Here is a 15371-nt window from a genome sequence, read left to right as displayed (position 1 = left end):
GAGGGAGAGATAAGTACCCTAAGTTGCTTGTATGATGGTACTTGGGAGGACATCTTGGCCTAGTCGGTGTTGAGATCTTAGTTATAATTTGGCCTTGATGACGTCTAGATCCTGGTGTGGGAGGGTATTATGGTCTTATGGAGCTTTGTTTTAGCGTTTGACCTTGATGATACCTAGATCCTTGTGAGGGTGGGTGTCTTGGCATGGAGGTCTAGATGGTATCTATATCCAGTTGGATTGATACCAGGGTTGTAGCCTGATGGTACCTATAATGGCAAGTTGTCTTGATGACACCCTATTCCATGTTGGGAGGATACCTTAGCAAGTTTTGGTATCCCTAGCATTGTGTATGTTGTTGTACTCTTCTTGGAACATTTCCAATTGAATTCAACCTTGTACTAGTTGAACAATTATGAATACCTCCTTAGTTAAAAGGGAGTGTTGAGAAATGTAACTAGTAAAGGTCTTCATAATTGTTGTCTAACCCATGACATAATGTAATTCTTATGAATTTGTCAAAAGAAAGAAAAAGAAAATTGTAAAGATCAAAACAAAATTATTTTTATAAGCATGGGTTTCATGCTCAATTATTTTATTTCTAGGTCTAAGCACCCATTGTGTGCTTCTAGTGTTTGTGTCATGAGTCATAGTCCTTATCATCTTGTACTAGACCCTTCTTGGGCTTATTATATCAAAGACAAAAAAAAATTGTCAAAAATGTATTTTGTGCCTCCTCCCCCAAGTCGGCATCATTGAAGGGATTTGACCACCTTGAAGAGACTATAAATAAGTTGGGCACTCAGCGTATTGTTGCATCCATCCAAGAAGAGTTCGATCTGCAATCTTAAGAAAAGAAGAAGTGTGAAGGTAGCTAAAAGGAAGGTCTTACCATTGCAAGAAGGAATGAATCCAAGTGAAGAAGAGAGGAACCGAAACCTGCTCAATTTTTGTCACACGTGCGAGGAAATCTAATGTGGAAGTGCGAAGGTACAGGGCCGAATGTGCAGGACGAATTGCAGGGGTTGCAAAAAGGGCCGAGACACTTGTTGACTTGTTTTGGGAAGGTTGATTTGTATTGACTTTTGGAGGAATTGACTAGAATTTGACAAATCTTCTTGGAGGTTGACTTGGTGGATTGGAGGAGGTCTTAACATTGGTCTAAAATGTCTTGGTTGTCTCAGTTGATTTGGTTCTTGAAGAAGAGAAGAGAAGTTGTTGGGGTTTCCCCTAGAAGAGGGGTTTTGCCCTGGTAGAGAGCCTACATCTTGTGTCCTTGTTGTTTCGATCTTCATGCATTTATGTCTTGGTAGTTACTTGATGAAAAGAAGATAAGAAGATATACAAGAGCAAATATGAACACATAAACATCACAAGTAATTATCAAAATAAGAAAATCTTTCTGCCTTTATGATTTTCTAAAAAAGGGAAGCATTCAAAGATCTGAAGAAGGTGACTCTCAAGCATTTGCAACTCATTACAAGAAGGTTGGAGGAAGAAAGAAGATTGGCTTCCAAAGAAGAAATGAAAATAGAGATCCTAAAGGTAGAAGACCTGCTCCACAAGGGAAGAATAATATGTCGAAGGTTCAATTCTATTATTGTCACAAATTTCGTCATTATAAGAGCCATTGCCCTGAAAGATCAAATGATAGAAAGAGAAAGGGAGAGCAACATGCTACCACAGCAAACACTGATCAACATCCAAAGAAACCCAAGAATGAAAATCCAAGTGACAATTATTTCTTCTATTTTTCTTCTCTTACAGGTTTTGTTGCAGATACCAATGACGTGTGGTTGGTAGAAAGTGATGCCTCGAGACACATGACAAGAGATCGTGACAATCTCACAATTCTAATGCAAAACAAATTATCTCAAAAGGTCGAGCTTGGAGATAACAACAATTATGAAGTCAAAGGCATTGGGGCGACATACATTGAGCTGGAATCAGGTGAAAACATTCATCTTAGCAACATACTATATGTACTAGATTTGAAAAAGAATTTGGTTTCTATTTCATGTTTGGAAGATAAAGGATCTAGAGTAGCATTTGTTGATGGACGAGTCCTTGTATGGCCCAAGGGCTCAAGCACAAACTCTTCTAGGGTAATTGGAATTCGTAAAGGAAGGTTATATAGACTCTTGAAACAACCAGCTCAAGCATTAATGCATAATGATATCAATCCATGTGAACTATGGCATAGAATATATGCTCACCTTCACTATAGAGCTTTGCCAGCTTTAAATCAGATGGTTTCAGGTGTTCCAGAATTACAAATGGAGCATGGAGTATGTAAAGGTAGTGTGCTTCGGAAGAATGTCAAGAAGTCCTTTCCAAGTAGTGAAAGTAGGTCCAAGGAAATCGTGGATCTAGTTCAATCTAATGTATGCGATTCAATGCTAGTGAAATATCCTAGAGGCTCTCTATACTATGTAACTTTAATTAATGACTTTTCTCGCAAGACATGGATTTACTTCATGGAGACCAAGGATGAAATCTTCAACAAATTTCAAAAATTCAAGGCTGAACTAGAAAACTTGACAAGGAAGAAAATCAAGATTCCAAGATCAGATAATGGAGGAGAATACACTTCTAAGGAACTCATTGCCTTCTGTAAAGAAGCTGGGATTAAGAAGGAGTTGATAATTCCTTACAATCCACAACAAAATATAGTTGTTGAAAGAAAGAACAGGTCCATCGAAGAATTTGTTAAGGCACTGTTGCATGACCAAGACTTGCCCATGTTTTTATAGAGTGAAGCATCCATGATGGCAATTTATATTCAAAATAGAAGTCCTCATCTAATTTTGGAAGATAAGACTCTTGAAGAAGCGTTCACATGACAAAAAACAAAGGTTGGACATTTGAGAATCTTTGGTTGTCCAGTTTACATTCATGTACCCAAAGATAAAAGGAAGAAATTAGAGCCTTCAAGAAAGAAGGAAATATTTGTTGAATACAGTGATTCATCAAAGGACTATAGAATTTATGTTCCTCGACAACAACAGGTTGAATTCAACAGGGATGTTACCGTTGATGAGACTAATGTCTATTAGAAGTCTAAAGAAGTTCCCATGGACTCTGATGTTGAAGAATAACATGAAGTTCCAAAGGAAGAGGGTTCAACTCCATCCAATCCTTCCAAACATCTCATAGATCATCAAGAGGAGCCAAAAGGACCTAGTGAACCAATGGATCCAGTTGTTGTTCTAGAAATCAAGAACAAGCCACCTTGGCTTAGATCTACCTTACAGGAAGCAGAAGGACATGCAACTCCACGTGGCACCTTCAAGGAAAACAAGAGACTGAAGAGGTATTCTGGATATGCAACATTGATGACTAATCTCATTGATTATGAACCTTCCAACTATGAAGAGGTAGTTAGCCAACAAGTTTGGAAGGATGTGATTATGGAAGAATACTAATCTCTTATGAAGAATGATGTATGGGAAATTGTACTTAGACCTAAAGGGAAGTCAGTAGTGACCTCCAAATGAATATACAAAATTAAGCATGTAGTAGATGGCAGTATTGACAAATATAAGGCGAGATTTGTGGATAGAGGATTCTCCCAAAAAAAGGGAGACGATTACGATAAGACTTTTGCTCTAGTTGCCAAGTACACTACTATTAGATCTATTGTTTCTATTACTTAATCTATGGTTTGGAATTTACATTAGATAGATGTAAAGACTACTTTCCTCAATGGTATGATTAAGGAAGAAGTGTACATAGAACAACCTCAAGGTTTTGTGGTTCATGGGAAAGAGTCTTGCGTTTGCAAATTGAAAAAATCCTTGTATGGTCTCAAGCGGGCACCTAGAGCCTGCTATTCTCAAATTGATGGCTACATAACAAGACTCAGTTTCTCCAAAAGTAATGTTGATCCAAATCTATATATCAAGGTTGAAAAGAATGAACCTGTGATTTTATTATTGTATGTTGATGACTTATTGTTGATAGGTGTGTAGAGCATCTCATTATTCATGTAAAACGGAGTTGGCCTTTAAATTCGATATGAAGGATCTTGGCTTGATGCACTACCATTTGCGACTAGAAGTTTTGCAGAAGCCTGGTGAACTCTTCCTTGGTCGAGGAAAGTATACTATCAAGATCCTTGGAATGATGAATTGTAAATCTATGGCAACTCCCATGGTGACTAATCTAAGGAAGTTGAGAGACTCTGAGTGAGATTTGGTAGAGCCATCCATGTATTGAAAGTTGATTAGCTCCTTGATGTATTTAGTTAATACCAGGTCGGACATTTGCTTTGCAATGAACACTTTAAGTCAGTTCTAGGTGTAACCAAGACATGATCACTGGATTGTAGCAAAGCATGTATTGAGATATTTGCATCATAGAGATGATTATGGTTTGAGATATGTCTTAAATGGTGATATACAACTGCAGGGATATACAGATTCAAATTGGGCAGAGAGTGCGGAAGACAGAATGAGTACATCTAGAAGTTGCTTCAATTTGGGCTTCGCTATGATTTCATGGATGAGCAAGAAGCGGACACCTATTGCACTCAGCATTGCCGAGGTTGACTATACTGTAGACAATTTAGCAAGTTGTGAGCAGTTTGGCTTTGAAAGTTACTCGCAACACTTTTTGATCAAGTGTTGGAACCAATTGTGATATATTGTGACAATCAAAGTTGTGTGAAGCTTGCAGATAATCCATTTTTCCATGACAGGTCAAAGCACATCGATATCAAGTACCACTTCATTCGTGATATCATGCAAAAAAGTGCAGTGAAGCTCCAGTACATCCCTACTAATGAGAAAATAGTTGATATTCTTACAAAGCCTCTATCCAAAGCGAATTTTGTATACTTAAGGGAGAAGCTTGGACTTATTGAGAATACCTCACTCAGTGAGAGGGAGTGCTGATGAGATAGCATCAGGGACAGACATTCTCCCTATGTCAAGTATTACCAAAATTAGGGAGAATGGTCCAATAGAGGACAATCATTCTTCATGTGTCAATTATGTTCATCGGATTTAGGAAGAATGGTCCTAGAGGCCCAGGATCACTCAGTTGAGTGGGCACTGTTGTTGCCTCAAATGTACACCTAAATGTGGGAAAAGATTCCAACCCCGCAATGTATAATCTCTATGGCAAAATGCTCGTAGCAAAGAATGTCACCTATTCCCTACTCACTCTGTTCAAGCTCTCTCCTAGACAAGCTAAGGGGGGTAGTACCTAAAGATGATTATGAAAGGGAAACTTGTTGAAAACAACAAGTTCTAGGTGACTAAGGGCAAGGAAATCTATTTGATATCATTCCTTTGCAAGTATCTCTAATTTACATTTGGGCATTGTTATTAAGGCACTAGTCTCATCACTATTAATCTATTAACAAATTTTACAATGAAAAGGAAAGAAAAAAATATTTACAATAATTTACAAGTCTAATCTACAGGTATGAGGACACCTCTGCCCATTGATCAGAAAATATAGCTCTAGAAATAGCAGATAGATCAAAGAAAGTTCTTTAAAATAAGTGAAAGTTTTGACTTGTAAATAGATGATCTTGGCATGATAAAAGGCAGGAAACTCCCTTCAAAGGTATTTTTATGATGAACCTTTGGGAATCCCACTATGGGTTCTTAGTATGTGCCAAGGAGATGGAGATCCAAACAAGGATAAGTCCAAATGCTTGACTCAAGGAGATGAAGATTCAAACAAGAATTACTCCAAATGCTCTATATCTGATCACATAAGATTTTCTACACAATCTCAAAAGATATTGTTAGTTTCAATAGGGATTGGATGACACAACAAAAAGGAAGTCTAGTGTCCAAGCAAGGATCCACCAGATTCGCCTAATCAAATGTGTTTCCCCAATCCAAATATAGGTTGCAAACAAGCAACCAATAAATCCAATAGGCTCATGAAAATAACAAGTTAAAAAAATTTAGTAGAAATTTATGCATAAATAATCAAAGTAGTATTACCATAACAAGCTGAAGACATACACACATAGCTTTGCCCCCAAAGGCTTTTGCTTTTATTAACCAAAGAAAATATTACAGATCTTCCGGAGCCAATTACACCATCCAAAGATGTCTATAATGAAGAGCCTTAGGCTTAATTTATTAAAAATGAGAGATCTAGATCCCAGTCCAAGTGGAAAAAGGCTAGGTCCAAGGAAGTGCACAAATTCAACTTGATTCCAGAAACTAATAGCTAGTTAAAGCTTGATCCATGCCAAAATTTAATCCTATCCCTTGATCTGGAAGAAGAAATTCGAATTTGTTGAAGAACGCTTTGATCTTGGTCCAAAAAGTAATATTTTCAAACTTTTCTCCTTGAAAATTCCCCTTCAATTAACCATCATGGTCCAAAAGTTTGATTTTTCTTAAAAAATCAATTTTTCCTTTGATAGAGGGCCTCAAAAATATTTTCCAATTTCTTTCCTCGAAATTCCCTCATTCAATTTAACCACCTGAACCAAAAAAATCAATTTTCCTTTAGAAAATATTTTTTCTAGTCCAAGGAATTTTTTGTGGGATTTCTCTACCTTGGAAATGAATCCTTCAAATTTAATCTTCTCCGAGAATGTCCACTTGCTCCAAAAATTCGTTTTTCCACCTAGAGAGAATTTTATTTTCTCTCATTTTTAATTTTTTGACCATTTTTTAGCTAATTTTTTGCCGGAAGTATTAAAAAAGTAGAGAAAAGTCGAAAATATAAATAAATTTCAAAAAAAAATGAGGGGGCAGACATGATTTCAACCCTCAAAAAGTGTCTAGATAGAAAGTTGAAGTGTAGAGGTTCTAATTATATGTACTCTACCAACTCAACTTTTATAAACGTTACATTTTACAATTTACATTAAAATAATTATTAACATCCCAACCAGTGGGTCATTTTTATAATTAAAATTAGACACTTAGACTTTACCAAATTCTGTGAGATCAAAATATGATCTAATATGATAATTTATATTGACTCTACACACTAGGACTCACCTAAGACATCACCATCGAGCCCCATTCTAGCTTTGGTGTATGTGTGGTTGAAAAACTCTGCCAATTATAAGGGTTTATAAAACATGAATAATTGGCAAAGGGTAAAAAACTCCCTCGAGTGAAACTCTTTGATAAAGGTCATAGGATTACCTAGATGTTTTACATGGCTTCATAAACATTCTAAATCATTTTACAATCAAAGTCCACAGGGCTGCAGAATTTGGATTTACAATTTTGATTGAGTGTTGAAGGATAATGATGATCTTTGGCTACTTGACTGCTCAAACATGATGGAATGCTTTGAAAAAATGTATGTTGTTATAGGGTAGTTGACACTTAGTGGTCAACAGGCACCTTTCAACATCATGCTCGGACTCTCTAGATAGGTTAAGTGAACACATTTAGCATCGGTGTCGGAATTACTCATGAAAAGTGATGCCTTTGGAGATTCACCATGTGTCAAAGATATTGAACGAAATGATGGTGAACCAAGACTAGTCTGTATACCATGTGCCAGAGGGAACGAAAATATGGTGATTAGTTGATGTTAATGTTGTACCATGTGTTAGGAGTACCAACCAGGATCATGGTGAGGATACACCATAGGTCAAAGATGCCGACCAGAATTATGGTAACTTGTTGACGTTGCACATTTACCATATATCAAAGTTGTTTTCCAAGATTATGGTAATTGGATGACGGTGGTGATGAATTGTCATAACCTTTTCTTACAGAAATTTTTCAACAAGAGAACATCTAATAGCCATTATGAATACCTCCCTAGCTAAGAGGGATTGTTGAATTTTGTAGCTATAGTCGGTCTTCATAATTAATATTTTAGTCCTTGAAATATACAATGAAAAATGTAAAACATGTTCGTCATGTCATTTTATTATTAACCCTTGAAATGACTAATATTAATATAAGACATGTTCTTCATGTCGGTTTCAAAAGAGAAAAGTTTAAATTTTGAATTTTAAAATTTTGGCTCCAAACTTGTCAAGTCAGCCCTCCTTCATGTCAAGTCGGCCACAGTGAAGAGACAAACCATTCAAGCTAGACAAAATACTATATAAAGGCACTCAACCTCCTTCACAAGACACAATTCGATCGCTTGCACAAAAAGTATCTTCTGGGCATACAAGCAAAGGAGGAGAAGAAGAAGGATGAAGACATCTCAAGCATATTCTCTATCTCTCTTTGACTTCGCACGTGCGAGTTTCTAGGCATATTGTGGGCAGCAGGGCCAAGATTCTTGGTAGAAAGACTGAGAGTTTCTGGCAGGCCAAAATTTGTCCTAGGCAGATCAGACAGGACCGAGCTTCTTGGGCTTGACAAGAGGGTAGTTTGACCAAGTTTGACCATTGTATTGTTGGCTAGTTTGACCATCATATTGACTAGCAGAATTAGGTGTATCTCTTGTTGAATTGAAGAATTTCTCTGAGGAAAAGGTTGTTGGGATTTTCTCCCAAGTGGGTTTTCCAAATCTTGTGTTGTCTTCGTGCATTGTGATCTCTACTGTCCTCGTGCATTTATGGTCGAATTTCTGAAGTGTAATTCCTTAATGATAAACTAGAAGTGCTAAAGCCTAAAAGTATATCTACATCATTAGAATTACTTATCAGTTTTCATAAATTAGTGCTTGTATCTATTGCACTTGAAAAATCAACAAGGGGCATGGCGAAGTATGGCCTGAGATATCATGGGTATGGTGAAGTGAAGTTGGAAGGGTAATCAGACTCATGTTGGACAAGGAGTGTAACAACCAAAAGATCATCATGGTGAAGTATGGCCTGAGATATCTTGGATATGGTGAAGTGAAGTTGCAAGGGTAATTAAACTCATACTGGATGGGGAGTGTAACATACAAGAGCACCACAGAGTGTTGCTAAACAGACTTTGGCAGCAGCCAACTCGGCAAACATAGAATATAAGACAACCAGTACCACTAGTTGTAAAGCAATCTAGCTTTGCAACTTGCTTACGGGATTATTTGATCAAAAGAGTTGGATCCTACGATGATTTAACATGGTAATCAAAGTTGTATCAAACACTTTGAGAATCTAGTGCTTCATGATAGGTCCAAGCACATAGAGATCAGATATCACTTCACACTAGATAGGTTTCAAAAGGGAGCAATAAAGCTCCAGTATATTTCCACAAATCAACAGGTAGTAGACACTCTAACCAAGCCCTTGGAAAAAGGGCAGTTTGAATCACTCAAGACAAACTTCGATTGGTGCAAAATTCCTTCCTCGCTAAGAGGGAGAGTTGAGAAATGTAGCATGGGCAAGAAATTATTGCACAGGTTTCAGTGTGAACATGCAGGAAGTGGTTTGAAACACTTCATTGGTGAGCATCTTGAAAGGTGATCACTCATTCATTCTTGTAATTTCACTTGAAACAAATAAAAAAAAGTGAAAGTCTAATGTTTAGAAGTTAACTTAGTCTTACAGATCTAAATGAAATGTTCTAAAAGTTCTAGAACACTAGTGACTTAGATTGGGATTTAATCTTAGGCATACATCTCAAGATTGAGATAAGTGGCAACTAGGATTGAGGAGATTAGTTATATCTCAAAGCATAAATAGGACAAGAGAGGAAAAGGTTATCTCATATAAGGAGAGAACAAGAGAGCTGGAAGAAGGAAAAAGAGTGCATCATGATGAAAATGAGCAGATTTATAAAGAGACCAGCAAGATACCACCAGGCTGTACAGTCTGTAGACTCTGTACCACTGTTGTAGTTGTCTTCTTTTTATGCACAGGTCATACATGTTAATATCTGGCCATATACCTTCAGATCTGTCCATATAGTCTATTGCTTAAGCGTGCTTCATTGTTGTCAGAAAAGGAATGATTTGCTTTCCATGAAAGGCAGAAACAGAACAGATCATACTGTCGCAGCTGCACCCTCTTCTACACAGGCCGTACACTCTTGTTTGAGGTCATTTAATGACTGTACAAATGTTCATTCAAAGCAGGCTACAAAGGTCACCTTGTAAGCTTTAATCAAAAGAACAAAAAGCTGATTAGAAGGAGAAATCCCCATGTGTTTTATTTCTTCCACTGTTCATTTTTCAGCTACTGTGTGATTGATGCAGTGTTCAGAAATTTTACTTTCTGCTGTTAGAAAAGTCTCTTTTGAGTTATTTAACGAGAGAACATCAGGACAGCAGTCCCCTAGGTTTCAAAATTTACATTCACTACATGTCACCATGGTCACAAGAAGATGTAGAATTCAAGAAAAAACTGAGAAGAAACCACATATACTTGAAGACTTGTGCAGAGAAAACTATTTGGATCTTTTGTATAATATAATCTTCGAAGTTCAAAGATCTAGGCTAGAAATGCTCCTGGTAACCATTTGAAGTTTTGATAACTCACATGACATGCTAACCAAGAAAGAATGAAACTTAGGATCAAGAATTTACCAACACATTCACTGCAAACATACAATGTTTCATGTAATTGGACAATGCTGATATTTTCTTTAAAAAAAGGAAGATAATACCTTCAACGCAAGAAGCAGCAAGAAAGTCTCCACAGAGTAAAAACCCCTGTCAACAAAGTCGCCTAAAAACAAATAATTGGTCTGCGGACAATCTCCCCCCACTTTAAACAGCTCTTTCATATCATAAAATTGCCCATGGATGTCTCCACAAATCTGCAAAATGCGGCATCTGATTTTGAGAAGAACTTCATTTGTCTACGTAGGTGAAAATATTGTGTTAATGTGTGATGGATCAGAATAATGCCCTTCGAATGATATTGATGGCTTTGCTTCAGGTTATTTCTTTGCTAAATGGCACTAAAATGTATTTTCCAAAAAAAAATTGTAGACATTTCTGCCTTCAAATTTTATTTTAAAAAATGGTTTTTTGGTTTTTTATAAAAAGGCTAAAGAACCCAGGTCCCACTTACTCGAAATGGAACATCTTCCTGGCAAATTTTTAAAATACACATAGTACTGTCAAAATAGAACTATTCTTTCAACAGGTAGAGCAAGTAGATTTTACATTTAAATAAAGTTAAACCAATCTGATCCTAGTGATCCAGTATACTGGATATATAAAAGATAATATACACAACAGTAACTTAAAAAGATTGCCCAGTTCATTTATTCATCCAACAATAATACTAATATATAGAATGCCCAGTATATTAAAATCATGAAGAGAAGGATATAGATATCGACTTATTTACGAATTCCATGAGAGCCAATATGCATTTTGGATAAACTTATGCAAGACACAATCTAATAGACCACAATAATATGTTAAAGTTTAAACATGACAACTGAGAAAACAAAAAAAATGTGGTATTCAAGTATTGGGATAAGACAAGCTCTTTCCATGAAGTTGGAATCATGTTTAATTACAAGTCAAACTTTGCCCACAATTAATTGTGCGCCTGACTTGAGTTGACTGAGTCATACTAGCTCAAGTTGACCAAGTGAGTCTCAAGTTGACTAAGACTATAAAACCTCTGCCGTATACATGTCAAAATGCATGTATATCTTTAACTTTTTTGTAGTTAAAAGTGTCAAGTTTTTCCAGATTTTACTTGGTTCTTCTACCATGTCAAGCTTTTCCCAATCCAAGTCAATCTCTTGGCTCTTCTACCATATTGAATTTTTCCTGATTTTTGTTGATCTGAGATAAACTCTTGAATTTTCTGCCAAATCGAGATTTTCCTAATTCCTTGTCTGGTATCTTTGGTCATTACTGACTGAGAGTGAAGGGTCTGCATTAGCACCACATGAAGATCTTGACCTTTAAGTAGCACCATTGCTAAATGCACTCTCAATGCTCTCATGTCCCAAGATATCTTGTATCATTATGTGCAGATCATTCTCTCTCTTTAAAATATCCTTTTAAGAGAGGGCAATTTGAAGGGTGCCTTAGGTCCCCGGTAAAATGATTATTGAAATTCAAGAGGGTGACAATGGCGACCTCCCAAGTCAGAGTCAAAATGTGGGTCCCTACTAAGCGAGAATCTTCCTTCAATCCCTAAGCCTCATCAGCTCAAAGTTCATTAAAAAACATTATGCAGTAAGATTACTTCATAGTCCAGGACATACCACAATTTTAATGGAAAACACATGAAGATATGATCTTTTAGCTATTACATAATTTTGTGTTAAAGAACAAATGAATGCATGCTCACTTAATTTTGCTCACAAACAAATGATCTAGTCAATTTACCAAATGCTTCAGTGTAATAAACAATAATTCATTTCCAACATAAGAAGGATAGTAGGTTGATATCAATATACAATCAATAAAATATATTAAATAATGAATAAGATATGTTGAAGAAGTATATGATACAATGCCATGTGATGATATATTTATATGCATTGACTAGTCACAATGGTTGATAGGTCATGACCCTTAGGATGTTACTTCATTTATTATTATTATTATTTACTAACGTATATTTATGTTCATTATATTGCATGTCCCTTCAAGATGCTTTGTCCTCAAGCATTTTGTGGAAAAGCTTTATGTCGTTATTCTAGCTTGTAATGCCTTCTCATGATTCCTTGTTCTTGAAGTTGTGAACACTGACGACACAAAATAATACAAGTTATGAAGCACACAGCAGAAATTACTTGTTGTGAAAGGATCAGACCACTTTAATTCAATTTTCTAGAAAATTGCGGTGATCGACTGTTAATTTTTCTCACACCAGATCTGATTTCTTTTACTTCAACATTTATTAAAACTCCAAAAAATATTTATCTCAAATATTTCTGAATGCAAAATATAAACACAATGGAATATTAACTTAAAAATGCGGCGGAAATAAAATGAAGAGAATCACACCACAACAGAAAATTTACACCCAACACAATCTTCCTTAATTAAATTTCTCAAAAAAATTCTGTCATAGACCCACAGAGAATACATAGAAAAACAACAGTTGTTGGGCACCTGGAATCTCTGCCCAGTGGGAATATTGGCCTCAAAGAATTCTGCATCTGGAAATTGAACCACCTGAAGCAAATCAGCCCCCCTTTCTCCCTGTCTCATACAGACCTTGCACGCTAGAGAAATCGAATTCCCTAGATAATTCGGCCTCCTCCACAATTAGGCTCTCTTCTTCAGCAACTCAGCCCTCCTCTTTCCTGAACTCGGCTTCCTTGAATTCTCCTGAAATCCCATGCTGCACTTATCCTCACTTCTCTTCAGTTTAGTTGAACCTCTTGTTCTAGAGAAAATCGCTTCCTCCACAACTATGTCTTCACCTCTGCCTTAAGCTTATTTTATAATTTCATCAAGCCAAAATCCCTAACCCTAATCTCTTAGGTAATCAATGGCTAGGATTAAATCCTAAGCCTCACTTGAGATCAACGGTTGAGATTATATCTAAGTCACTTAAATAATTTTATTACTTATCCTTAGAACTTTGGCCTAAAGTGGCAAAGAAATCATAAAATCAATTACTCCACCAGGCGAGCACCTAAAGTGGCAATCAAACATCTCCTACATGCTAATACATCAAGCCAGTGTAGAAGACCTTCTGAAGCAATAAAAACTTCAACAATGACTTTTATGATTTGGGAAATAATAAGATTTGAAATCAGAACTTCTCTTTAGTATAATAGGAACTTCTCGTATTAATTTTGTCTTCGGTTAGTTTGTTAAATAATATGATTTTTATTATAATTAGGATGACGATAAGGCATTCTTACATCTTGTGTCTTGTTTTTCGAACATTCATCTACTGATACTCTTGGTGACTTATTGGTTGATATTATTTCAATATAAGCATCTTCCTAATTTGCGATGTTTATTGCAACTATCTCGGTTTCCTTGTTGAATGTCTACATTTTTACATATAATGACTTCTCTATTTCATTAGGTTTGATCATTGTTTCTTTATCAACATTGACTCTTTGTTGGTAAGTTGCTCCAACACTTCTTGTTGTGACTGTTACCCACCATTTTGTGGGTAATACCCCTAGGAGAAAAAATTTCTCCAAGATGGTCCTCAGCTGGCAGCCATCAGCTAGTTCATTGCGCCATTTCTCTGCCACCTTAGCTAGCCATGTGTTCCCTCGCCCATCTGCCATGATCGTATGTTTAAAGGTGGGCCTCCCGAATCTAAAGGTGTGCCTTGTCATTTTGAAATTGAATTTTGTAGTTTGCTTATCATGGACACTTATTGGGATGGATTAATGGGGGTATTCGGTGGAAAGAATGGGCTAGGTCTAAGCTTCTATCCCGTAGACCCCTTCAGGGAATTAACCTTGGATTCTAGTCCTGTGGGATCTCTTTTACTGACCATTTGGTTTCAGTGGTGGTATTTCATGGGAAACCCCGATTTTGGTTGCATGGTCTCGCTCCCTTATCTGTTTATATTACCCTCTTTCCATTCAATATTATCCCATCCATCACTTTTCCCACCTGGGTCCACATTCCTCCATTGGGTCAACATAGGGTTAGTCGGCCCCTTCCCCTTGCCCACACCTTGGATCATAGCCTGTAATGAAGCCCGAAGATTGACGCAGATGAAAAGAAAGTTAAACGCATATATGGCAACATTCAACAAGGAAAGTACCACAAAATGCAAAATATGGTTGGGACAAAAACATTTTAGCACGTGGGCAAAAGCCAATACACACGCTATACCCCATTATCATGGTCATCACCCTGGTTCCAAAAAGTTCTATGGGCCTTCTTCATCATATAAGAACCCACGATTGTCCCAACCCCTGGTGGGCGATGAAACACCCCAACTTAAAAGGGGGTTTCCACTATTATATCTTACACATCATGCTCTAACCCCTTGAGCCCCGAGCAGTTAATCAAAGAAAATCATAAAAGGCAAAAGGCATATAAAGAAGGGTGAAAAAACCAAGGTCAAGGCACCTCATGTACCACAATTGCTTCCTCCTAGACATTATAAACCCAAAGTGTGGGCATCCCTCTTATTAGCTACCCCTGTACCCGAGCATGTGACCCAAGGCTACCCATTCTCATCCCTTACTTCATTCACTTATTTGTCACATGCCACCACCTTTTTAACGGAGGTACCTTGACTATATTATCCCCTTTAGAGATGGAAACCACCGAATAGGGTGCTTGGTTAACCCATTTGGAGTTTAGGAGACATTGGCACATCCCAAAGCCCATTATGGAAGGGCAAGCCATTATGAAGTCCCCCCTTGTGGTCCATGAATAGGTAAGTTCATTTACTCGATTTCTCAAATGAGTTGTTGTGTTGGAAGGCTAGGGGACACATTGGATCTTATGCAAGATTACAGATGGTTTACATTTGGGGTTTGCTCTCCCTATACGGGGTCCTAATCTTCCAGAGGACTACATTGGCACATGTAGGGTGAGCATTGAGAGCCATGGGCCTCTACAGCAGCACATTGCACTCC

At 37.1% G+C, this 15371-nt stretch overlaps 1 protein-coding gene across 2 annotated transcripts in view; it reads right to left on the bottom strand.

Moving 5' to 3' along the window:
- Positions 1–15371, bottom strand: part of LOC149239237 (serine/threonine-protein phosphatase PP-X isozyme 2) — a 201814-nt gene that overhangs the window by 113768 nt on the left and 72675 nt on the right. For both annotated transcript variants that reach the window (XR_016246434.1, XM_089373354.1), the window contains exon 2: positions 10491–10643. Coding sequence is in view for 1 of the 2 variants with exons in the window: in XM_089373354.1 (XP_089229480.1) it covers positions 10491–10643 (153 nt within the window). In the remaining variant the exon portion in view is untranslated. The remainder of the gene's footprint in view (positions 1–10490; positions 10644–15371) is intronic.

The sequence above is a fragment of the Pinus tabuliformis genome, chromosome 8 (assembly GCF_031772625.1).
Source record: "Pinus tabuliformis cultivar Carrire ecotype Pingquan chromosome 8, CPIR1, whole genome shotgun sequence".
Classification (NCBI taxonomy): Eukaryota; Viridiplantae; Streptophyta; class Pinopsida; order Pinales; family Pinaceae; genus Pinus; species Pinus tabuliformis.
The sequence above is the reverse complement of the archived record's forward strand: the minus strand, read 5'-3'. Positions and strand labels throughout refer to the sequence as shown.